The sequence below is a fragment of the Mus caroli genome, unplaced genomic scaffold, assembly GCF_978045245.1.
Source record: "Mus caroli unplaced genomic scaffold, Mus_caroli_1 scaffold_13, whole genome shotgun sequence".
Classification (NCBI taxonomy): Eukaryota; Metazoa; Chordata; class Mammalia; order Rodentia; family Muridae; genus Mus; species Mus caroli.
Genome location: NW_028227268.1, coordinates 91,068,266 through 91,090,927, shown reverse-complemented (window position 1 = coordinate 91,090,927; position 22,662 = coordinate 91,068,266). Strand labels below are relative to the sequence as shown.

The window sequence follows — 22,662 nt, the reverse complement described above, 5'->3', positions numbered from 1 at the left end:
CTGACTACTATTAGCATCACTAGCTTGTTGCTTCTTGAAATCTCAGTATGTATGAACGAAGCCGACTGAGCTCTCAATTCGTTGAGACCAAATGGGTCTGCATCATCGCTGCCATTTCTTTTACTTCCTTTTCTACTGCTCATCGCCTAACACACACTGGGATTTTTACGTAAGACAGGTAGCACAAGCACAGATATCACCCAGGGGCTCCCAAGGCTCAGAGCCAATAGAACCAACTGATCCATACTCAAGGGGGGTCTGTAGTCAGAATTTGGGCTTTATGAAACACAGAAGCACTATAGTAATGTTTTCATTTTAACCCCAGGTGTGGGGCTGCTTCAGGCTGTCCACAGCAGCTGAGCAAGATTCGACCATGCTTTGGCAGGGCTGTGGTTTACCAGCTGCAGATGGTTTCTGTAAGTGTGTGACATTTAGAATTCTGGGGACTTTTCAGAAGGTATATAAATGCTAGGACCCTGACAGAGGGAATTCTGGTTGGCTGGTTTGTGGTTGGATGCTGTTGGTCATGTTTCGTTGGGTTTTATCAAGTAGTTATGTTCGAAGAGACGAAAAGGAGAAATTACATATCCTGATGGCCAAGATCAAACTTGCCCCAAGGACCTCGAAGCCCCTAATCAGCAGGAAGTAGTCTAATGGTATCGTCACTCTTTCTCCTCTCCCCTTTTTTCATGCCTACCTGGTGCTAGAGGGTTGAAAGGGTGGAAGAAAAAATGAACCTAGGAAGTAGCCAAAAGTCAAGCTACAACAATACTAGGTTGGCTTGCCTAATACCGTCCGGGTATTTGAACAATGCACAGCCTGAGAACTGGTAGGAGCTCAGTGGTCCAAGCTGGATGCCTTGGCAGTTCTGTTCTGGTGCTAACGGCCATGAGAATTCCTAGAGAACTGCTTATGCTCAGTCCGTGTTGTAAGCTGAAGAAGTTGTAAGCTCCCAGCATTGTGGGAGGATTGCGGGAGTGCTGACAGAACAGAGGTGATAACCTTGCCAACAAAACACAAAAGCAAGCGGGCAAAAGGCAAAACCTTTCCCCTCTGACTGCTTTATCCTAATATCTAAGCTGCCAGGAGAAGACTTGATTCACACTCAGGCTGAGTCTTTCCGTTTCAATTAATGTAATCAAGAAAATTCCAGATACCAGAATGGCCAAATAGTTAAGGAATCAGATTTAAGAAAGTCCATCACAGGGATGCCTAGAGGTTGACCCGTCTAAATAACCCCTCACAGATGCACTAGACGCTTGTCCCATGGGCGGTTCCCTGTCTTGTTAAGTTGGCAGTCAATATTAATCAATACAAGTCCACCCCTTGTAAACTTGACACTCAGACACACATCCTTATGCCATGCTTAATTTCCAAGTGAAGACATGTTCATAATTTTGCCTACAATAACTAACTGAGCCCAACCACAAGCACACTACCCTACCCTCAAAATAGGCCAGAGTCCCTTTAATGCTTAGTCTTTTGGTGTCCCCAACGGCAAATATAATTATGTTTACAAGGCTTAATAACTGATGCTCACTCTGGTTCACAGATATGTATGCATGTGGGAATATGGAGCTATAGAAATATAGATATAGGTATGAGGTAGAATGGAAGGACATGAAAATCATGATGGCCTAGAAAGGAAAACATGGGAAAGGAAAGATCTGGCTTGCCTTTTCTGCTGATAAAGGCAGAAAACTAATAGACATAGCTCATAAAGCCAAAATTGCCTGAAACAGTACATTTGTGAGAAGATATCTCAAACAAAAATGTCAAAGACAAATAAATTGTGCTTACTTATGGCCACATTAATCTATACTGTAGATTTTCTGTTTATTTTTGTTTTGAGAAAGGGTCTCCCTCTTACTTTCTTCTTTATCTCTGCTGTGCAACTCTCGTGGGCTTTAAAGCCTTTCTCCTGCCTCAGTCTCTCCAAGTGCTAGGATTAGAGGCATACAACAAGCTTGGCATAGGAGTTTTAAGTAGGATAACCATCATTGAGAGAGGGAGGGAGGGAGGAAGGGAGGAGGGAGGTAGAGGGAGGGAGGAAGGGAGGGAGAGAGAGAGAGAGAGAGAGAGAGAGAGAGAGAGAGAGAGAGAGAGAGAGAGCTGGTTGCTGTTCTTCCAAAGGGCCAGATTTGATTCCTAGCACTCACACGATATTTCTCAGTGCCCAGAAGAAATACACGCCGAAAATGACCCATACACATAGGATTTTAAAAATGAGACAAGTGATTAAAGTAGCTATCCAGGGAATGTGACAGGAGCAAAGAAAAAAGAAAAAGCCCACAGTGCTGCCTACACAGCGTCCTCATAAGAACAGATGTTACAGGGACTGGTGGTGTAGAAGAACATGAGGACTGGAAATCAGCATGGCACGTCCGCCTTTGACAGCTCCAAGGACCAAAGGTTCCCCCCTGGATTTGTTTTGTTTAGACAGCTTCCCTCTGTAGTCCCTGCTCTCCCATACAGACCTAGCTCTCGACTCAGATCCACCTGCCTCTGCCTCCTGTGTGCTGAGATTAAAGGTGTGCGCCACCACGCCAAAGCTTCACTTCACTTTTTCTTATTATTATTATTATTTGTGTGTGTATGTGTTGGAGTTGGTTTTTGTGCGGGGAGGGGGTTGGTGGGTTTCTTGTTTGGTTGGTTGGTTGGTTGGATTTTTGAGACAGGGTTTCTCTGTATAGCTCTGGCTGTTCTGGAACTCACTCTAGCCAGGCTGGCCTTGAACTCAGAGATCCGCCTGCCTCTGCCTACCAAGCGCTGGGATTAAAGGCGTGCACCATCATGCCCGGCTTCCACCTTACTTTAAAGTGGACCTTTTAAGCAACTTTTTGGAATGGAGCCCGTGGCAGAATCTCAAGTGACTGCGATGCGACCTGACTGGGGCAACAGCACGCGAGTGGCAACGGCAGGCCCCGGGCAGCAGGAGGCGCCCGCCTCCCAGCGTCACCTTGTTGGGTGATGCAGTGTACCGGTGCCTTGCGCGAAACGATAGCAACGCTGGCCTTCTTTGACAACCAGCCCAGACCGAAGACAAGCTCAACAGCGGGGGACCGGATAGCACGTAGCTCCCGCGCCGCTCGCTCCACCAACGTGACCTGCTCTACCCAGCCAATAGCCTGCTGTCTGCACGCTCCCAGCCGCCCAAAGACTCGCACATTTCATTGGCTACCGAAGCCACGCAGTATACCATTGGCTAAGCTATCTTGTCGGGGCGGGGCACAATCACTGCGCACGCGCCTTTTGCTTACCAACCTGGAAGGCAGGACAGTCTGGAGGAGCGCTGGAAAGCAACACTAGACTAGTAGTAGGCAGTCCTGGAGGACCCGGAGACTGAGGGTCGGCCCGAGGTGCCGGAGGACGACGAGGATGATGAGGAGACATTGCCCCATTCCGAGGCTGTGGACGTGTTCCAAGAAGGTCTAGCCATGGTGGTGCAAGACCCGCTGCTCTGCGACCTTCCGATCCAGGTGCGAGACAGGGCTCTGGGGTGTGGATGGGCGCTGGCGGTCCCGCCAGAGAAAGACGCTTCCGCGCATAAGTGGACCGCTTAGGGTGAGGAGCCCCCAAACACTCCCTCTTAGCCGTGAAGTTTGAATTAAGCAAACACTAAGATTTGAACTCAGGATCAGTGTGACAAGTCTTTCCCTTTTGCCTGAAACTTCAGTAGGCGTGACTTAGTAGTTATTTAATGTGTTCTTTAACCTTGCCAATCAAAGGTGTTTTTATTTAACGTCTTTGTGCGCACAGAACTGGGAGCCAAACTGAGAACCTTTCGAATGCTAAATAAGTGCTCTACCACTGAGTTACACAACTTTATTTGTACTTCCCTCGGTGTTTTACTAAAACACCTCTTGTCTGGCCGGACCTTTAATCTCAGCACCCGGGATGCTGAGGCAAGGGAATCTCTGAGCCTGATACATTCAGAGCTCCAGACCAGCCAGGGGTCTGGAGTAGTGGGTCTCTGCCTCAAAACAAACAAAAGACATTTTGTTATCAAAGGTTTTAGGTAGCCGGTCAGTTGCACCCTGTCCTGCTTCAACATGGACCTGAGGTACAGGCCTGGAGCCTCCATTTTTTTTTTTTTTTTAAGATTTATTTATTTATTATATGTAAGTATTATATGTAAGTCTTCAGACACTCCAGAAGAGGGCGCCAGATCTCGTTACGGATGGTTGTGAGCCACCATGTGGTTGCTGGGATTTGAACTCTGGACCTTCGGAAGAGCAGTCGGGTGTTCTTACCCACTGAGCCATCTCACCAGCCCCCTGGAGCCTCTTGATACAATACTCTCAGGATCGCCAGGCCCAGTGTTACTTGAAAATCCTAACACACAATAGGTGCCTTTTTTTTTTTCTTTAAAGTTTATTCAATACAACATAATCTCCAACTTCACTGAGGTGGCTGACCATGTGGACTCTTAAAAGGACATTTAATTGGGGCTGGCTTACACATTCAGAGGTTCAGTCCATTATCATCAAGGCAAGAACATGGCAGCATCCAGGCAGGCATGGTGCTGGAGGAGCTGAGAGTTCTACATTTTCATCTGAAAGCTCCTAGCAGAATACTGGCAGCAAGGATGAGGGTCTTAAAGCCCACGCCCATAGTAACACACCTACTCCAACAAGCTACACCTATTGTAACTTCTAATAGTGCCACACCCTGGGCTGAGCATGTGCAAACCATTGCAGTAGGCGAGCTTGGTTCCCTCTTTTGATCAGGGCCACTGACAGGTAGGTATATACCATCTATAACTAGGGAGACATTAAGACATCAGGTGTCTCCAAGTGACGCTCCCCAGCAGTGTGGGTAGGGCCACGTCAGTGAAAGGGCATGTTTGGAAAGGACCACTGGGGCAGGACTCTCAGACACAAAATTGCCCCCATTCTAACACCAGAAAGCTCTCATGATCTCCACCTTCCTAGGTTACTCTAGAAGAGGTCAACTCCCAGATCGCACTGGAATACGGCCAGGCGATGACTGTCCGTGTGTGCAAGATGGATGGAGAGGTAATGCGTAAGTACCGTTGTCCTAGTTACTTTCTCTTGCTGTAAAGAGACACTGCAGCCAAGGGAACTTATAAAAGAAAAATGCTTGTAGGGACCTCTGGTTCAAAGGGCTACAGTCCAGAACCAACATGGCAGGGAGCATGGCAGCAGGCAGGCAAATGTCCTGAAGCAGAAGCTGAGAGTTTACATTGCTGATCCATAGGCATGAGACTGAAGGAGAGTTCATTGCAGTGGTGTGGGCTTTTGAAACCTCCACCTCCAGCAAAGTCACACCTCCTAACCCTTCCCAGACAGTTCCATTAAAGAGCAAACATTCAAGCCGGGCGTGGTGGCGCACGCCTTTAATCCCAGCACTCGGGAGGCAGAGGCAGGCGGATTTCTGAGTTCAAGGCCAGCCTGGTCTACAGAGTGAGTTCCAGGACAGCCAGGGCTATACAGAGAAACCCTGTCTTGAACAACCAAAAAAAAAAAAACATTCAAGTATTTGAGTCTGTGGGTGCCCTTCTTATTCAAGCCACAACTGTGCTTCTCTTTGAGCCTGGCCTTTCACATCAGCAAGGAATTAGCAGAGAGCTAGTCAGTGAGAAATTCAGACCATGCCTGGGTATGCTGGGACAGCCACCCGGGTGTGGCCGCCCACGTGGTTCTTCTCCTATGTGTTTCCATGGTTACAGCTGTGGTCGTCGTACAGAATGCCACGGTCCTGGACCTGAAGAAGGCTATCCAGAGATACGTGCAACTCAAGCAGGAGCGGGAAGGCGGCGTTCAGCACATCAGCTGGTGAGTGCGCCAGAAGTGCCTTTCCTGTGTCACTCCTGGACTTGCCTCCGGGCTCGGTAGGGAGGCAGCTTTCAGCTCCTCCTGTGTGTACCACCAGTACCCCACTACCAATGATGCGATGACAGTCCCATATCATGGGAGCTTTCTGGTGTTAGAATGGGGGCAATTCTGTGTCTGAGAGTCCTGCCCCAGTGGTCCTTTCCAAACATGCCCTTTCACTGACGTGGCCCTACCCACACCGCTGGGGAGCGTCACTTGGAGACACCTGATGCCTTAATGTCTCCCTAGTTATAGATAGTATATACCTACCTGTCAGTGGCGGCCTCTTCTCTCTTCACCGGGTTGCTGTTGGCTCTGACTCTCCTATCAGATCAAGTATCCTGTTATCTGAAATCCCTATTTCATTATTAAGATGTGTCCAGAGCCTCCTGCAACTGCCTTGGGCCTGTATCACGTAGGGAAAATGTCCAGAAGGGGAATATAGCTATCCTGAGTGTGTACAGAAGGGGAGTATGGCTATCCTGAGTGCCCTAGGCTGTACGCTGCCAGCCTCTGTCATGCCAGCCGCTCAATTCACCCATCTGGACTGGCATGTGCAGCACCTCAGTCCCCTCCTTGCAGGTCCTATGTATGGCGGACATACCATCTGACCTCAGCTGGGGAGAAGCTCACAGAGGACAGGAAGAAGCTCAGAGAGTAAGTCTGTAGGTCTCTGGCCCATCGGTGGTGCCCTGTGCCCACCAAATGGCTGTGGTAAGAGGGTCCCTGGCCGGATTGACTGTCCTGTGGGCATCTCCTTGAGCCTCCCTTGAACTGCAGGGCAGAGAAACAGCCCTGCTGGTCTCACAGCAGCCTGTATGGAGGTGAGGTGGGAGAAGAGTGTGGCCATTCTCACTTGATTGTTCCTGATCCCTCCTAAGCCTAGGTAAGCCGTCTGCAGCTCGGACACTGTTACCTTCCTATCTTTTTCAGTTATGGCATCCGGAACCGAGATGAGGTTTCCTTTATCAAGAAGCTTAGGCAAAAGTGAACACCAGACACAATGATCTGACCTGTCCCAGCAAGATGGCGCCCTCCGCTTGACCTCAGGGGAAAGGGTGTTGGGGTAGCTGCATCCCTGGAATGCCCAGGTGGAGCTGTCAGCGTGAGCCCTGGGACCCTTGGATTGTGGAAAATTCCTCTGCCCTTTACCTTCCTTTGGACTTGGCCCAAAGGTCCTTTGTGGTTGTGGGCCTGGCTTATAGAATAAACGTGTTTGCTTTGTGTCTTGTAAAAATCAGAAAGCTATAGTACTCTGTACTGGTGGGCTGGATCTGTCCCATACCAGAGGGAAGTGAGGGCAGAGGCTGGTGTTGAGGAACGCTGAAGTCTCAAGCAGTGGGACCACACTGCTCACCTCTCCTGCTATGGCCTCCCAGCGAGGAGGAAATACAAGCTGAGCAGCTAGCTTTGTGTCTGCTGTGGGGAGACAGCAGCCTGCAGTCCCAGGGCTGTGGTGACACAGGTTCCGTGGAGTGAGTTGCATGGGGTACAAGATGCTCTCCGCTGTGGGGATACAGCAGCACACCCTAAGGTCCATTTCCCTCCTACAAGACCTCACAGAGAGGTAAAAGCCAGCGATGTCTGACTTAGAACACTGCTTCTCAGCCTTCCTAGTGCTTCCTTTAACAGAGCCCCTCATGTTGCGGTGAAGTTATTTTGTTGTGACTTTTGCTACTGTTTTGAACCTGGAGCTAGAGGTTTGCCAGAGGGGTCACACCCCACAGGCAGGTTGAGAACCACTCTCTTGTCCAACTGTTTGTCCAAGGCCTGCCCCCGTGACCCCAGCCAGAAATCAGGAAACATGACAAATCCTCAATCGAGTTAGTGGCAGCTAAAACGCTCCCAGTCCATTTATTGACCACATGAGGTGGTTGTCGGGGACTAGTTAGGAGGTTATCATGGGAACTCATGTACTAAATGCCCAGCAGTGTAAGCATACAACCGGAGCGAGCAAGGCACAAGAGGTCAGTGTCCAGGAAGCACCCATCTGTTCAGCCCTGGGAGGCCGGGCCGGCCTGGGGAGTCCACAGCTGGTTCAGTGGAGCTGAGCGTCCAGCTCGTACTTTTCACAGAACTTGTCCGTGAAAGGGATGCAGGTGAGGAACTCGCACCATTCACAGCGCACCGGGTAGAAGTAGAAGAGAACCACCAGGCCGGCCAGCAGGCCCAGGAAGACGACCTGGAAGATGATGATCTGGCAGCGCTTGCGGTACAGGTCGAACTTGCCAAAGCTGATGTAAGGCAGGAAGGCAAAGGAAAGGAAGAGGCCGCTGACAAAGCCGGAGATGTGGGCGAAGTTGTCGATCCAGGGCAGCAGCCCAAAGGCAAAGAGGAAGAGCACCACGGCCAGGAGCTTGAAGAAGGCACGCCAGGGTCGGGCCAGGATCTGCCAGCTCTGGAACAACTCCACAAAGAGGCAGGCCAGGATGCCAAACTGGGAGCCGGCCGGACCTACCTGACAGTGGGGGTTGGAAGCTTTAAGCTACTGAGGCTGCACCGTCCCACCCCTGACCCCACCCCAGAAGCTCATCTTCCCATGCCACCTCTCGGCAAACTTGATCTCGACACAGGCGGGGTCACGCTAGCCACAGGTACACATAGAGGGTCCCCACCCGGGGAAACATCTTACCTCTGCCCGGTATGGCAGGAAGATGGCACTGGCTAGATTGCCCGTGATACCACTCAGCAGGTAGATGATGGCTATGCGGTGCCAGCCTGCCAGCTTCTCCAGGTCCCGCAGGACCGTCATCTGGAAGCAGACGGACACCAAGCAGTGCAGGATCCTGTGGGCAGTGAGGGGCACTCAGCAGAGAAGGGAGCTTCTCTTTTACCTCCAGCCCACCACTCCTGGGGAAGGAGACCACACGCCCAGCCCCCAGTCCCACTTGCCCAGCGTGCAGGAAGAGGGACAGCCACAGGCGGTAGAACTGGTCAGGCACCTCAGGATTGAGGAAAGGCAGGAGGCCACAGACATCATCCATGCAGTGCACCTGTGCAGAGTGGCCAGTCAGCCTCCACAGTGGGCAGGGGTGGAGAGGGGCGTGGCCTCAAGGCCTACCTGAGAGCAGAGTGTGGCCTCCTCATGGAAGTAGCCCCTCATGAAGTCACAGTACTCCCGGGAGGTGATCTCACACCTAGAGGGTCACGCCAGGGTTTGGAGGGTGCCCAGCCTTGTAGGTGGAGGCTGCTGAGGTCTATAGTCACCTGTGCTCTCCTCAGGAGGACCTCAGCCCCACCCACCTTCACTAGCCCAGTCTCACTCCCTGTTGCTGGAAATCAGGTTGGTCAGGCTTTAATGAGGGAGAAAAGTGCTGCCCCGGGCCAGTGACACGTGAGCACCCACCTGCCCTTGGTGCCAATGCAGCAAGGCCGGCCTGTTATGACACAGTCCATGTGAGGGTGGTTAGTATGATTTCCCGCGCTGTTCTTGGTGCAGATCTGGGTAAGAAAGAAAAACAAGAGGGTCGGTGTCATTTTACACACTAACCCTTATTGGAAACCAAGACAAAGGTAAGACTCAGATAGAAACCAGGCTCCCTTGAGTCAAGTAGGTCACACCCAGAGCCTGGGCTGAGCCATCTGCAAACCAGAATAAAGCTATTTGGCCTCCCATGTCTTCACCTAGTTCTCTTGCCCTGACCACTTGCTCACAGAGGCAAGCCTTGCCCGACAGGCTGGGCAAAGGCTGGGGCAGTGCCAAGATGCAGATGCTCCAACAAAGAAAGCCTGCAGCGCCAGGAACGGTTGCCCTCCTCCCCGACTCGACATTTGGAAGACTCCAGCTCACCGGCCACTTGGTGATATCTTCTGGCCACTCGTGGGGATCCTCAGAGGAAGGCTCGTCACATACCCTGCACGAGCCCAAATGGTTAGAGCCTTTGTCCCGTGGCGATGGTACCCTCTTCCCCAAAACAAGGAATCCTCTACACTCTAATCCAGGACTTGGGAGGCAGAGGCAGGCGGATTTCTGAGTTCAAGGCCAGCCTGGTCTACAAAGTGAGTTCCAGGACAGCCAGGGCTATACAGAGAAACCCTGTCTCGAAAAAACAAAACCAAACAAAAAGCCAAACACAAGAGGGCAATTAGGAATACTCACCTGGGGTCCTGGTGGCAGACAGAACCAAACTGTCTCTTGTTGCCTGCAAGGTCTGGGGCACTAGGATGAATGGGCCACTTCACCCACACCGCCAACGTAGACTGTGGGGAACACAGAGTCAGCCCCAGTCAGATCCTACCATCTGCTCAGTTAACAACAGTCAGGAATCAAAGGCGAGGCCCCAGAACAAACTCCTGACTCAACACCACTAATAGCATGTGGGGAGTGTTACACGGTACCCAGGGGCATAACTGAGGCACAGAGACAGCTTCTATCCTGAAGTAGGGAAATGGCATCAGCTATGGTGCCAGTGTTTGGATGAGTCTTTTGCATTTTTCGTTGTTTCCTTCTGAGACTGTGAAATGCGGCCCAGGCTGGTCTGCAACTTAACCATTCTCCCACTTGGGCTCCCTAACTATGAGGCTTACAGGCCTGTACCACCCACCACGTCTGGCTTTAAACCGGTGGAGGAAAATGAGGTGCTCTCCACTTAAGATATCAATGCAGACATGTGCTGAAGAAGTGGGTCCCCATGAAGACCAAATTTGTCAAACGACCGTCCTCCACAGAAACTGGGAGTGAAGGGCAAGGATGGGAGGCGCCACACTGCCGGAAGCCAGTAAGGAACTCTGTGAGACCCAAGTCTGGAGTTAAGAGCGGACTGCACAGACGGGGTGGGTTGGACACCCACCGAGCACTCCTCCTTGGAAGTCTGCACACACCCAGACCGGTCATTTCGAACACAGCAAGCCGAGTGCTTTTCCCGCTCCCGGGCGGCCTGGATGAAGCTGTGCACCTGTGGGTCCTGACGCATGCAGGGCGAGAACTTGGCACCCAGGTGAATGAGGGCCTCCTGTGAAGAGAGAGACAGCGGCTGTGGCCTCAGTCCAGGACAGGTGGGGCACCTCCAAGCTCCACTCCCAGCCCCACTCCCAGCCCTGCCCTCACCGAGCTGGGGCCAATCCAGAAGTTCTCCTGCTGGACGTATTTGACATTCTCATAGACACCCCGCTTCCGAAGTACCTGGAAGTAGGAAGGAAGATCAGACCAAATGTGTAGGGCTCCATCCTCCCAGAGCCGGGCCACAGGGTCCACAGCCTAGACTCCAAGTTATCTGGGCGCAGGGCTCACCGAGTCCACTGTCTCATGCTGCGAGAAGCCCACGGGCGCTATGCCATAGATGCACACAGCCAGAATGGTGACCAGTGAGTGCACAAAGGTGAGCCAGTAAGTGAAGAAGGGCCTGAGACAGAGTGAGACAGGGGTGAGATTAGGAGCGTCCTGCCGTGGATTCCTAACCCCAGCTCAGCCTCTGTCCCGGCAGGCACCGCCTACCTGTGATCATCCATGTCCTCGATCTGCCGCTTGACATAGCTGTCGATGCGTTTCCGGTATGTGCGGTTGGTGAGCCGTCCCACCATCCCCAGACCATAAGGCCGCTTTTCCCGAGCGAAGAGTTTGCGCACTGGCACAGCGATACGCTGACCTCTCCTAGGTCCCGCCGCGCTGACCACCTCCTGGCGAAGCCGCACCTTGGGCTGCGGGGCTAGAGGGCCGCCTTCCTTCTGCTTTCTCCAGCCTCGCTCCAGGGGCCTGGAAGGGGCCAGCGTGTTCACTTCCTGCCTGGAACCTATACACTGCCTTCTCTCTTGGGCAGAACCAGAGCACTGCTCAGCGTCTCTCCTGCCCTCCGAGGGGTGAAGACACCCAGCAAGCCACTCCTCTTCATTCTCGCCTTACCAGTAAGCCCTTGGCACCTTGGCAGGGAGAGTATGGGGAACCTCAAGACTCAGGCTCTGTCTCTCAACAGTGTTAACTAGGCCATAGTCCTCTCCCTTCTAGACTCTAGCCCCTGGGCTCTGGGAGTTCTGTAGGAGGGCATCAAAGTAGGGTTGTGCCTACCCCTGGACATACCCACAGTGGCCAGGCTAGATTCCAAAGTCCAAGCTATGAACACCGCAGCATCATACCCAAGAGCCCAGCGGCTCTCAGTGGGGCTGCTCCCCCTCACCCACCGGGTGCACTCACAACATCAAGTGGCTTCTCTCAAGCTCACTGCGGTCCAGGGCCCCACCCGTGAGGTCGGCCTGATCTGGAGCTTTCTCCCAGTCCTTGAGCGCTGCCTCTGATGGGGACTCAAACACCTCATCTGGGTACGTGGACATCTCCTCGTGGAGGACACCTTCCTGAGCAAATACGTGATGTCAAGGTGGATCCAGAGACAGAGGAGATGGGGCGACCCCCCCAGGCTCTTCTTACCCGAGCAAAGAAAGATGTATCCAACTCATCAGGGAAGTCCACCATGTCTTCCTCAAGAAAGCTGGCAGGGGTAAAGCTTCGGCGCTGTGCCCTTCGTAAAGTGCCATCCCTAATAGACCGACCCTGAGGACAAGGAAGCAACCTTAGGACCCGGAAGTCGGAGTGCACTCAGCTTCCACACCTACAACCTCAGCCCCCTGCGTTTACCTTCACCAACGCTGCAGCGGCCCGGAAGCTCATCTTGGCCACAGATTCACGTTTGCGACGCCGAGGGAGTCGGTTGAAACCTGAGCGGGAGCTGGAGAAAGAGCAGAGGGAGGCTGCACCTGGTGTGACGGGAGTGTGGGGGGCACTCAGGCCATCGGCAGTGTCATCAGCCATGCGGAAGGCCCGGCCTCGGGCCAGAGGGTCTATGATCTGGTGGGATGGAGAAGAAGCTAGGTCAGTCTACAGAACCAGGCAAGACTTCCATGAAGAACATCACTCTCATCCATGGCACCTATAGGGGTCCTTCTCCCCTTGAAATCCAGAGTCTGCACTAGAACAATACCATGCCTCTCTTCCTCCTAGGGTCCCTAGCTGGGAGTATCTCAGGAGCCTTTCTAAGACTCTGTGGCTGCTTTCCCGCCCACAGACTCCCAGGGATACTCTCTCTCCTCAACCCTCCCCTCCTCCCACCCCAGGCAGAGGAGCAGAATGGGGAGTCTGTGGGAGGCGGCAGCACACCTTCTGCATGCCCAGCTGGCATGGCCCCACGTAGAGGGGAGGTGGTGTCTCGGTGCTGGTTAGGGACACATTGTCCTGGCTGGGCAGGTCCAGCTCCCGGATGACCTGCGGCTTTAGCTTCCCATACCGCTGGCTGCAGTGACGGATGCTCTTGCGCTGCCACTTCTGGGTGCTGTCACTGTCCTTGCTCACTCCAAACCAGTCTGCTGTCCCCCTGGCATGAGAAGGACTCAGCAAGGGGAAGCCATATATTCTGTCCCCTTATCCCAGTCAAAGATCCTCAAAGGCCAACCTGGGTAGTGGGCTCTGCAGCAGGCCCCCAGTCACTCCAAGGACAGGACAGGGGAGCTCCAACTGTGGCCACCCCAATTCCTACTAGAGCATTCTGCATGCCTGTCAGTAGAAGGTTCTCATAGGCCCTCAGCCAACCCTGAGTCCAGAGAGAGGCCTTGGCCTCAGGCAGCCACCATCACCTTAGGGTACTAAAGAACTCAGCAGCAATAGCAGCAGCAACAATACAGTGGCCATGGTCTTTAAACATGCAAATAAAAACATTGCCCCTGCCATGAGCAGCCAGGGAATGCCAAACACTCCAGCAGCTCCAAGAGGCTACATCACATGCACGTGCCAAAAAAATACCAACACACTCAAGACCTGCGTAAGGTACCTGAGCAAGGACCATGAGAGAGACTGGCGCTGTGGGTGGGCCTTGCGAGCAGCCCTCGGCCTCAAAAGGGGCAGAGTATGAACACGCCCAAAGCGTACCTGCCGGCTATGAGGAGCCAGGGTGTTAGAGTAGGGAGGGTGCATACTCGGGGAACTGAGAGGCAGACGGAGGGCCAACCATGGGTCCCCAGAACAGGAGGATGCTGAAGTGTTGTTGGGATCAAGATGGAGAAGAAAAGCTGACCGAGAAGGGACCTTTGCCCCATTCCCACCCCCAGTACCTAACAGGGATTCTGTATGCCTACCTCTAGTGTCCCTCCCTAGCCCCAGCCTGTGTAACAGCCAGGATGGTGCGGTACCTGCGGATGGTCTGGGTGATGGACGTCTGACGCTGCAGCACCAGCCGGCGAGGCTCATGGTGGGGTGATGGGACACGGGCTGTCTCAGCTGGCATACTCACACTCCGCAAGAAAGCCTGTCGCCGCAGGGGCTAGACAGCAGGGTCATGGTGAGCACCCTGGCCAGGGAATTTCCATAATTCCCAAATTCCTACTGGCCAGAACCTACCTGCAGGAAGCTGGGCTCCTCTGCTGCCGGAGGCACCGAGGCTGGGATGTCCAACTTGAGCCATGGGGGTTTCTTGCGTTGCAGGCTGCTAGTACTGTCTCTCCTGGCTTCACTCATGGTTCGGGGCGCAGTGAGACAGGCCTGCCTGGGGATGTAGAGTTATGCTGAGTGACAACCCTGACAGGTCTCCAGGGACACCATGGGCCTAAACCTAGAAGAAGCACTGCAAGCGCTACAGAGGTGCTCACAGCTCCTGATAGATGCTGGCATGCTCTGGGCCTGAACTCCAACAATAGGAATCTAGGGTAAAACACTGCATAAACCTACTCTGAGCACAGGCTGGTAGAGGGCTGCCGCCCTCTTGAAGCTTAAAGCCTGGGTAATGATGTCCCTATAAATAAAAGTGCTCAGTCTGTTTGGTAGCAGGTAGTAAGGATTTCCTGACAGCTCCAAGGTGAAAGCCGCTCAGGTGTCACATCCAGGAGCAGGAGGACAAACTGTGAGCGCAAGGCTCCAGCCCACCTGTCCCAGGCCATCGTAACCACTCTGACTTTCACGTCATACACTGTGGGGTTCATGATCAATCAACTACACAGAAGACTCCCCACACTTAGAGAAAGAGATGGCTTCTTGGGGGCTTCAGAGCAACACCTAGGGCAGCAGGCTCCAGTATGCAGAGGACTCTCCTTGGTGCCCAATAATCCCAGCACTAAGGAGACAGAGGCAGGTGGATCTCTATGAGTTCAAGGCTGGCCCAGTCTACACAGTGTGTTCTAGGCCAGCCAGGGACACAGTTAAGACCTTGTCTACAACAAAACAAAACTCCCTTGGAGCAGAAGCCACAATAAATGACCACAAGGTGGCGACAACTGCCAAAAAAGGCAGCAAGGCAGGGACAGGTTGAGGAAGGCACCCTGAATACCTAAGACCAGAGCCTAGTACACCAGCCGGCCCTCCAGACAGATCAGAAGGAAAAAGCGCTTGTCCCCTATTCAAGCCTGAGTTCAATCCCTGGAACCACAAAAGGGTGGAAAAGAAAACTGAATCCATAAAGTAATCTTCCGGCTTCTGATTAGATAGATAGATAGATAGATAGATAGATAGATAGCCTGGCTTGGTAGTACACACCTTTAATACCAGCCCTTGGGAGGCAGAGGCAGGCTTCTGTGAGTCCAAGGCCAGCCTGGCCTACACAGTGAGTTCCAGGACAGCCAGAGTTATACACTGACACCTTGTCTTGAAAGAAACATTATATATATTATATATATATTATATATAATGAAATATATATGTGTGTGAAATATATATATATATATTTCACACACACACACACACACACACACACACACACACACATATTTGAGCCAGGCATATGGATGTACACCCTTAGTCTTAGCACTCAGGAGGCAGAAGCAGGCAGAATCTGTGCATTTGAGGCCAGGCAAGTTCTAGCCAGTGCAGAAAGGCCCAGCTCTTGACTGTCAGGCAGGTCTTGATCTCTGAGAGACTCTTACTTCCCTCTTTATAAATGACAGTCACAGCAGGTATACACCTGATCCCTGCTCCAAGTGGAGGGCCTTCTGTATCTACAGAGTGGAGATGAGGACAGAGACTGGGGGTGGGGGGAGCACTCCTTCAAGTAAGACTCGGAGGGCAGAAGTCTCAAAGGCCTCACCTTCAGATCTGCAGACCTGAACAGACCCTAGATTGTGAAACCAGCCAGCTGATGCCTCAACTTAGGACTCTCCCTCTCAATGCTCGGAGGAGACAGAGGCTCCGTTCTCTCTACACACACTGCGAAATGAGGCCTGGAAGGCAGTGAACTCCCCAAACCTGGGCTGAGACGGTGGGGGGCCAGGTATCCGACAAGATAGAGGATGCCTTACATATCCTGCCTTCTGGTCCATCCCAAGCAGCCACTCAGGAGCTCCAGAAGGAACATAGTCAAGAGTAGTCACAGGATCACAGAGAGTAAACCACACGCAAGTGCTGGAAACTGGCCTTTCCAACAAGTTGGGTACCTGTGCTCAGCACTTCTAGGTGGTATCGAACTGGTCCCTTACTTGGGAATATCAGCTGCTATTTCCAACAGCTTCTAATATCCACAACTCTCTTGGACCTCCCTACATAAGGCCTGCATCGTGCTTTCTACCTGCCTGCAGAGCTGTCCACCAATGCTGCCTTACCTGAATGCAGGGTGGCAAGCGCCAGTTCTCCTGAGTGGGGATGTGGGGACTCTGGAGGGAGATGGCCCTTTAACAGGACCTACAGAGAAAAGCTGACCAGCCTGGGCAAGTGTGAAGAGAAAAAGCACAAGCCACGAGGGCTGTGAGCAAGCACTCAGGCCTTACCCCATGACATCTGCCCAAATGTCTGGGTCTCCCGGGGTCCCCTTCCACACTACAGAGAAAGGAAACACAAGAGAACCCACACACACAACTCCAGGCCTGCAGTTTGGGGAAAGGATACCCACCCTTCCCTAGTGTTTCCAGCTTGCCCCACCCTAAGCTCTGTTCCTAATAGGGCCTCCAGCTAGTGGGATTCACAAGGCCTGGGGGAGGGGCATACCAGGCCAGACAAAGAGTCTAGGCCAAGGAGCAGCACGCTGCCGGCCCACAGTGGCTCAGTGTCTAGATCTCCCCCTGGCACACAGTGGGCTCTTGTTCCCAGACAGCCTTTACTCTCTCTTCTGCTGGCCTCAGTGCAGTGGGAAACCATGGCCCATGGAGCGGCTGATTGCCTGGGGTCACACACCATGAGTCACCCCAGAAGCACAAGGAGCCGCCCAAAAGGGATCCAGAGTAAATGGGAAGTGTTGGAAAGCAAGCTCAGGGGTTGGAGGTGGTATGGAGTCAAGTCTAACGACAGAGCCTTGTCAGGGCTCCAAGCAGCTTGAGCGAGATTCCAGTGGAGAGTGAGGGAGAAGGTGTACACAGAGGTAGGGTAGCAGCACACTTCAGAATGCACTGTTTGCCCATGGACATGACTAAGGGGAGGAGGGAGGTTGTGGAGTTGTTCCATGGTGGGACAACTAGAGACCCTCCAGGATAGCCCTGTTCGTAAGTCCAGTTGGAACAGCCAGGAAAACAGAAGACAGGTGGAACAACATGGGTCAAAAATCTATACTATACCCATACCGTTGTCTCCACCCCTTACCAACAGAGCATACCTGGGCTTTCTCTTCTTGGCTTTATGAGACAGAATCTCATGTACCCATACTGGCCTACACCTCCTATGTAGATAAAGATTCGAGCACATTACAGATGCAGTGCACCACCACACCTGGCAAGCCTTCATCTTCTCATCTGAAAATGGCTGACGAAAGTGCCCAGCACACATTGGTGCTCAGTAAGTGGCAGCTGAATCCACAGAAGGGGCAGATGCCTAAGTGGGAAGAAGACAGCCAAAGCTTTGGCAATGGTGTGGCCGGCAATGGTGCTGCACACCTGCGATCTCAGCACTCAGCTCTGGAAGGAAGATTCTGAATTGGAAGCCAGTCCAGGCTACATAATGAAACCCCGTCTCAAACAAACAAACAAAATGAAACAGCAGAGCTGCAGGTGGAAGCTAGAGGTATGGGATGGACCTGAGGACACCCCCTGCAAAGGCAGAGCATAGGAAAGCGTGGCCACTCAGGGCACAGTGACTGCAGTTGATGAGACCCTCCATCCTTGGGTGAGAGCTACAGTCACCGCACACTCCAGCATCCTGCTTGAAACCTGTCCTCTCTCTAACCTAATACCCAGCCTCAGCCTGCCCTGGTGGAGGCACTCAGCAGCTTTCTATATCCTCTCTCTCTGCTAGTCCATCACCACATGCACTGTGACTTCCCCCAGCCTCTCCTTGCCTCGTCTGTCATTGGGATCATACAGAGTGTTTACTGGGCCCTTTGTGAACCATTAGGCCATCCTTGAGCTCCACTCTGACTCCTCTTGTTTTGCATGGGGCAGGGCAAGCTTTAGCGGGGGGGCCCTCTCTCATCCCCAGTACACACTAGATTTTGGCCCCTCCCCATCACTCCTCACCTGCCACCATCTCAGAGAGGCACACAGAACAAGAGATTTTCTGAAGTCTGTAGGGAGCTCCTGGGACCCAAGGGACCAGGGATGGCAAAGCACATGAGAGCAAAGAAGCCATCCCAAGGGCCTAACAAACACATAAGTGGATGCTCACAGTCAGCTATTGGACGGATCACAAGGCCCCCAATGGAGGAGCTAGAGAAAATACCCAAGGAGCTAAAGGGATCTGCAACCCTATAGGTGGAACAACATTATGAACTAACCAGTACCCCAGAGCTCTTGACTCTAGCTGCATATGTATCAAAAGATGGCCTAGTCGGCCATCACTGGAAAGAGAGGCCCATTGGACTTGAAAACTTTATATGCCCCAGTACAGGGGAATGCCAGGGCCAAAAAGTGGGAGTGGGTGGGTAGGGGGTGGGGGGAGGGTATGGGGGACTTTTGGGATAGCATTGGAAATGTAAATGAGGAAAATACCTAATTTAAAAAAAAAGCCATCCCTGGGGAAAGGCACCATCCATAGCTCAAAAGCACACATAGCCCAGGAGGTCTCTGATACCAGTCAAAATCCCAGATCCAGGTGGGGTTCAGAGGGGAAAGGGGACCTGCCCAAGCCAGCCACTCAGAAAGGGCTTGGAGTCAGGAGCTAACTGTAGGTCAAATTCTGGATTAGTGCCCACTAAGATGGACACTTCTGATGCCCAATCTGTAGTCCAGCTGAGTCTCTGAATGGAGGAGGGGTACAGAGTTCCCCAGAATTGCCCTGACTGACTCAGAAACCCCTCCCAGAACCCAAAGGAAGCAGGACAAAACTGGAGAGGCTCCAGGAGGGTAAAATGAGTCTGCAACAACAGCTTCAGTCACCAAAAGCCGGGACACCTGCCTCAGACCTGAGCCTAACGAACCCTGTCGATGTTATAACCGATGGCAGAAGTAATCACTCCTGTCCTCCCATTTTACAGATTGACTCAGAGAGGCCTTTTACCGCCTGAGGTCACAGGGCCTCAAGGGAGTTCAGCACCTCGGCCAGGTCTGCCAGGGAACTGGGAGGGATCCTTAGCTCCAAAGGCTGCAGAGCACTTGGGGCTGGGCAAGGGAAGGGGCTCCGCTGAGGACTAGACCTAGGGCGATAGGAGGGAGAGCCCTGACTGTCCCTTAATGGGAGACCCAAACCAGCACCTCTAGACCCCCAGGGGAGCTATAGTGGCTCACCCAGTGGACTTCCCAGTAAGGCTCCTGCAGGGGAGCTAGCCAGCCATGGAGGCTGCCTGGAGTTCTGTGGACTGGTGCCAGAACCTGTACCTTCAGTCTGGACCTACCCGACACCCTTGCCCTCTTACCCGGATTGCCCAGAATGACCCTGGTAAGCATAGGGCTCAGCCTCTGCAACCTCTTGAGAACCGGCCAGCTGCTGAGTTCCCCAGCATCCTCTAGGCTTAAGGGCGGGGGCAAGGGGCTGAGGCTCGCCCCATGGAGGTGGGGAGCACCTAGCCTGGGACTGCCCCGACTTCTTAGCTGGTCTAAACCTGAAAAGCCAGTTTCATCCTAGAATCTTCTCCCGGCTTCAACAGGAAGTGGGGAGGGGGGGGGGCTTTCCCAGGACAGAGCAGGGGGCCTCCGGATCCAGGCCCCGCCCACGCAGACAGACACACTACTCCAAGAGGCACACAGAGCAGGAACTCTGGTCCGGACTATCTGAGCGGAAAGAAAGCCTAGGGGGACTCCCCTGACCGTTCTCCACCCAGCTCTACTAGCGTGCTCCCAGCAGGACAGACAGGCCCTCTCGCCTATCCCTGAGCCCTTGGGGTCCGCGGTCACCCCACCGCGCCCAGGCCTACTTCAAGACCCCGACTGTGGCCCCGGGGGCGAGCCCGAGGCCACTGTACAGGGCAGGAGATGTCTTTGGAGGCACTTCCCAAGTTTGCCGATGCGAACCGGGCTGAAAAGGGCCGAGCAGGCCCAGCCGAGCTCCCCGGCCCGCAGCTGCCACTGTTACTCCCGTGAGTGGGAGGAAGCGGACCCTGTGGCCCGAAGTCGCGCTCTCTGTGCAGAGTTTCAGACTCCACCTTCGGGGCCCTGGGAGCACGGAGGGCATAGGGGGTGGGGGCTGGCAGCGGAGGGGCCACTCAGGGCGGCTGCGGCCCTCGGACTCCTGTCCCCCGGGACCCGGCGGGGCTGCTGCTCCGCTGCCCCGCCCGCCAGGCCGCGCCGATCCGACCACGGGCTATTTCTGTGGGGCGCCGGGCTGGAATCCGGGCCGCGCCGCCTGCGCCGGCGCTCGGGAAACTCCGCGCACCGACTGCCAGCGATCGGCGGACACGCGCCAGAACGCAAGCTCCGCACTCGCCCGCCCGGAACCCCGCGCAAAGACCCCGGCCGCCACTCACCGCCGTAAGGTCCTCGGAGGGGTCTGCACCGGCTGCCGCCGCCGCCGCCGCTGCGGGCCGGGAGGGCGCCCGCGCCTAGTCCCTGCCTGCGCCGCCCGCGCGCCGGCCCGACCCGTCCGCCTGGGAATGCCACGGGCCGAGGGGCGTGCGCGCCGGGGGCGGGCCCGGCAGAGGGGCGGCCGCCTGACTCAGGGCTGAGGAATGCGCGCCGCCCGCTGCCAGCCCCGGGCGCCTCCTCCGGGAAGACCTCCGGCTGTGCTCTGCCAGGGGTCCGGCAGAGACACCTGTAGCTGGGAGTCGGGCTCGCCAGCGACCACCGTAATCACAACATCTTTCTCGGGCTCGCCTTTCCATACTCCTTCACCTTGTGCTGCCCCTGTACTTGGGAAGAGAGGAAGGGGACCTCCAAAGCAAGAGGGTGGGGTGGGAAGGGACCTAAAGGGCAGATTGAACGCCCCTTCCGAAGGCACGCACTGGCAAATCACTGAGGGTCCCGAAGCCCTCACTTGTCCTGTGCACACGCGCCTGATCTTTCTAACAAACACTCATGCATTCAGACCTGTTTACAAAGACACGTGCGCACACCTATTCAAAATGCACTTCCATGGGCTCACACTCTCTACCCTAACACATTTATAAGTGTGCACACTCACGTTCATACACTGATACACCGTGTCACAGGAACCGCAGCTCAGCAATTACCCCTTCCCCTACTTCTTTCCCAGCAGGTACAAGGGTTAGACTACACCTGCCACCCCTCAAGCCATTACATCCGCGCATGCGCTCACTCTTCTCTCTTCAGCCTCAGTGCTCACGTATAATGTCTGGCACAGTTCATCACTCTGTATGCTGGACAGGAAGTGCTTCTTTTGCTCTCAGCTGAGGCTGGAGGCTGAGGGAGAAGAAAGCTGTCGTGGTGCAGATGTTCTGTGCTCCTGTAACCCACACATGCCAAGCCAGAGATGGGACAGTCTTCATGCCTAGCATTCTTGACTCATGCTAGGAATAAGCAGGGTCTGGACGCCCAGACTGGGCTGGCTGGAGGTGCGGGGGTTGCCTCCTTTCTGGAAAATCAGGAACCGGTCACAGGAACCGGGCATCTGGTGCCTGTAGGTCCCTACTCCTTCCTGCTGTGGATGCTGCAGGGTCACCTAGACCTTTGTTGAGACCTAGAAATCTATTCCCAGCTGCAAGAAGTCCTACAGAAGACTCACTGTGAAGACACACCCAGGGGTCAGTCATCTTTTCTTACAAAAAGAATGCTTCTGTGTTTATTTTTATCTCTGTGTGTGGTTGCAGGTGCCCACACATGCCAGAGGGGGATCAGATCCTCCTGGAACTGTAGTTGTAGGCAGTTGTGAGCTGTCTAGTGTGTGTGCTGGGAGCCAAGCTCTGGTCCTCTGAAAAGGCAGAAAGCTCTCTTAGCTGCTGAGCCATCTCTCCAGCCCAAGTCATCTTCAATGCAAGAATACCACAGTGCTGTCTGCACACAGTGACAGAAAAACAGCTTTCTAGGATTCACTGCGCCATCGACCTTGGAGTTCCCATAGTCCAGGGGAGTCTGTGACAGCCCCCGCCCCTGGCAAACCCCTCCATGTCCATCCACACACACACAGGCGTTGTTCCTGAGATGCCTACAGACAAATGCCCATCTCAGCATATGGCTTCAGGATTCCCCAGGCGAAACACATCCTCAAGTCCTGAGTCAGGGCCTGGGGATAGTTTGAGCAGAGGAGTGTGGACAGATTGTCAAGCCTTCATCCAGTCTTCACAGACCCAATTCTCCACAGTCCCAGAACCTCCTACCAGTCCTATTGACCTAAGCTTTGGGTGGAAGAATCCAACCCGTGGCTTCTCACATACTTTTGTTGACTGTGCCGAACAGAAGTCAGCTGCATTTCCTAATACTCTGGAACTGGTGGGCAGGTGTCGGGATAGACAGGCTTCTACACTACCTCCAGGTCTTGTGTCGTACTCTGCCAGCATCTGTGTGGTCAGAATCCCTGAGCTGTAAAAGGACTCTCAACGGGTACTTCCTGAACCCACAGCTTAGCTTCCAAGCACCCCTCAGAGAGATGTAGAGATGGACCCTGGACACTACC

At 53.8% G+C, this 22,662-nt stretch overlaps 2 protein-coding genes across 5 annotated transcripts; one reads left to right on the top strand and one right to left on the bottom strand.

Moving 5' to 3' along the window:
• Nucleotides 1-3,249: 3,249 nt before the first annotated feature.
• On the top strand, nucleotides 3,250-7,074 carry Snrnp25 (small nuclear ribonucleoprotein U11/U12 subunit 25). The gene is made up of 5 exons (XM_021177770.2): nucleotides 3,250-3,479; nucleotides 4,935-5,025; nucleotides 5,693-5,798; nucleotides 6,420-6,494; nucleotides 6,771-7,074. The coding sequence occupies exons 1-5, from the start codon at nucleotides 3,438-3,440 to the stop codon at nucleotides 6,826-6,828; spliced, it is 372 nt and encodes a 123-aa protein (XP_021033429.1). The 5' UTR covers nucleotides 3,250-3,437; the 3' UTR covers nucleotides 6,829-7,074.
• Nucleotides 7,075-7,656: 582 nt separating this feature from the next.
• Nucleotides 7,657-20,677, bottom strand: Rhbdf1 (rhomboid 5 homolog 1). 4 transcript variants are annotated; one of them, XM_029484046.2, is made up of 19 exons: nucleotides 20,561-20,677; nucleotides 14,155-14,299; nucleotides 13,947-14,077; nucleotides 13,589-13,693; nucleotides 12,922-13,135; nucleotides 12,403-12,612; nucleotides 12,196-12,318; nucleotides 11,965-12,122; nucleotides 11,272-11,529; nucleotides 11,068-11,179; nucleotides 10,885-10,959; nucleotides 10,628-10,789; nucleotides 9,937-10,037; nucleotides 9,628-9,691; nucleotides 9,184-9,278; nucleotides 8,899-8,974; nucleotides 8,730-8,830; nucleotides 8,470-8,623; nucleotides 7,657-8,295 (listed from the first exon to the last, which is right to left on the bottom strand). In XM_029484046.2, the coding sequence occupies exons 2-19, from the start codon at nucleotides 14,269-14,271 to the stop codon at nucleotides 7,876-7,878; spliced, it is 2,676 nt and encodes an 891-aa protein (XP_029339906.1). In that variant the 5' UTR covers nucleotides 14,272-14,299; nucleotides 20,561-20,677; the 3' UTR covers nucleotides 7,657-7,875. The 4 variants fall into 4 exon arrangements, with proteins under 4 accessions (XP_029339906.1, XP_085685161.1, XP_021031760.1 ...); XM_085829035.1 differs by having other exon boundaries at nucleotides 14,155-14,295; XM_021176101.3 differs by lacking the exon at nucleotides 13,589-13,693.
• Between the last annotated feature and the right edge of the window lie 1,985 nt (nucleotides 20,678-22,662).

Excerpts from the sequence above, each read along its gene's own strand:
- Rhbdf1 (XM_029484046.2), bottom strand. The coding sequence starts at position 14,271 with ATGAGTGAAGCCAGGAGAGACAGTACTAGCAGCCTGCAACGCAAGAAA. Across the intron at positions 14,078-14,154 it reads AGGAGCCCAGCTTCCTGCAG|CCCCTGCGGCGACAGGCTTT; the intron begins GTAGGTTCTGGC and ends CCTGCTGTCTAG. Across the intron at positions 12,613-12,921 it reads GCCAGCTGGGCATGCAGAAG|ATCATAGACCCTCTGGCCCG; the intron begins GTGTGCTGCCGC and ends CCATCCCACCAG.
- Snrnp25 (XM_021177770.2), top strand. The coding sequence starts at position 3,438 with ATGGTGGTGCAAGACCCGCTGCTCTGCGACCTTCCGATCCAG. Across the intron at positions 5,799-6,419 it reads GGCGTTCAGCACATCAGCTG|GTCCTATGTATGGCGGACAT; the intron begins GTGAGTGCGCCA and ends CCCTCCTTGCAG. Across the intron at positions 6,495-6,770 it reads GACAGGAAGAAGCTCAGAGA|TTATGGCATCCGGAACCGAG; the intron begins GTAAGTCTGTAG and ends TATCTTTTTCAG.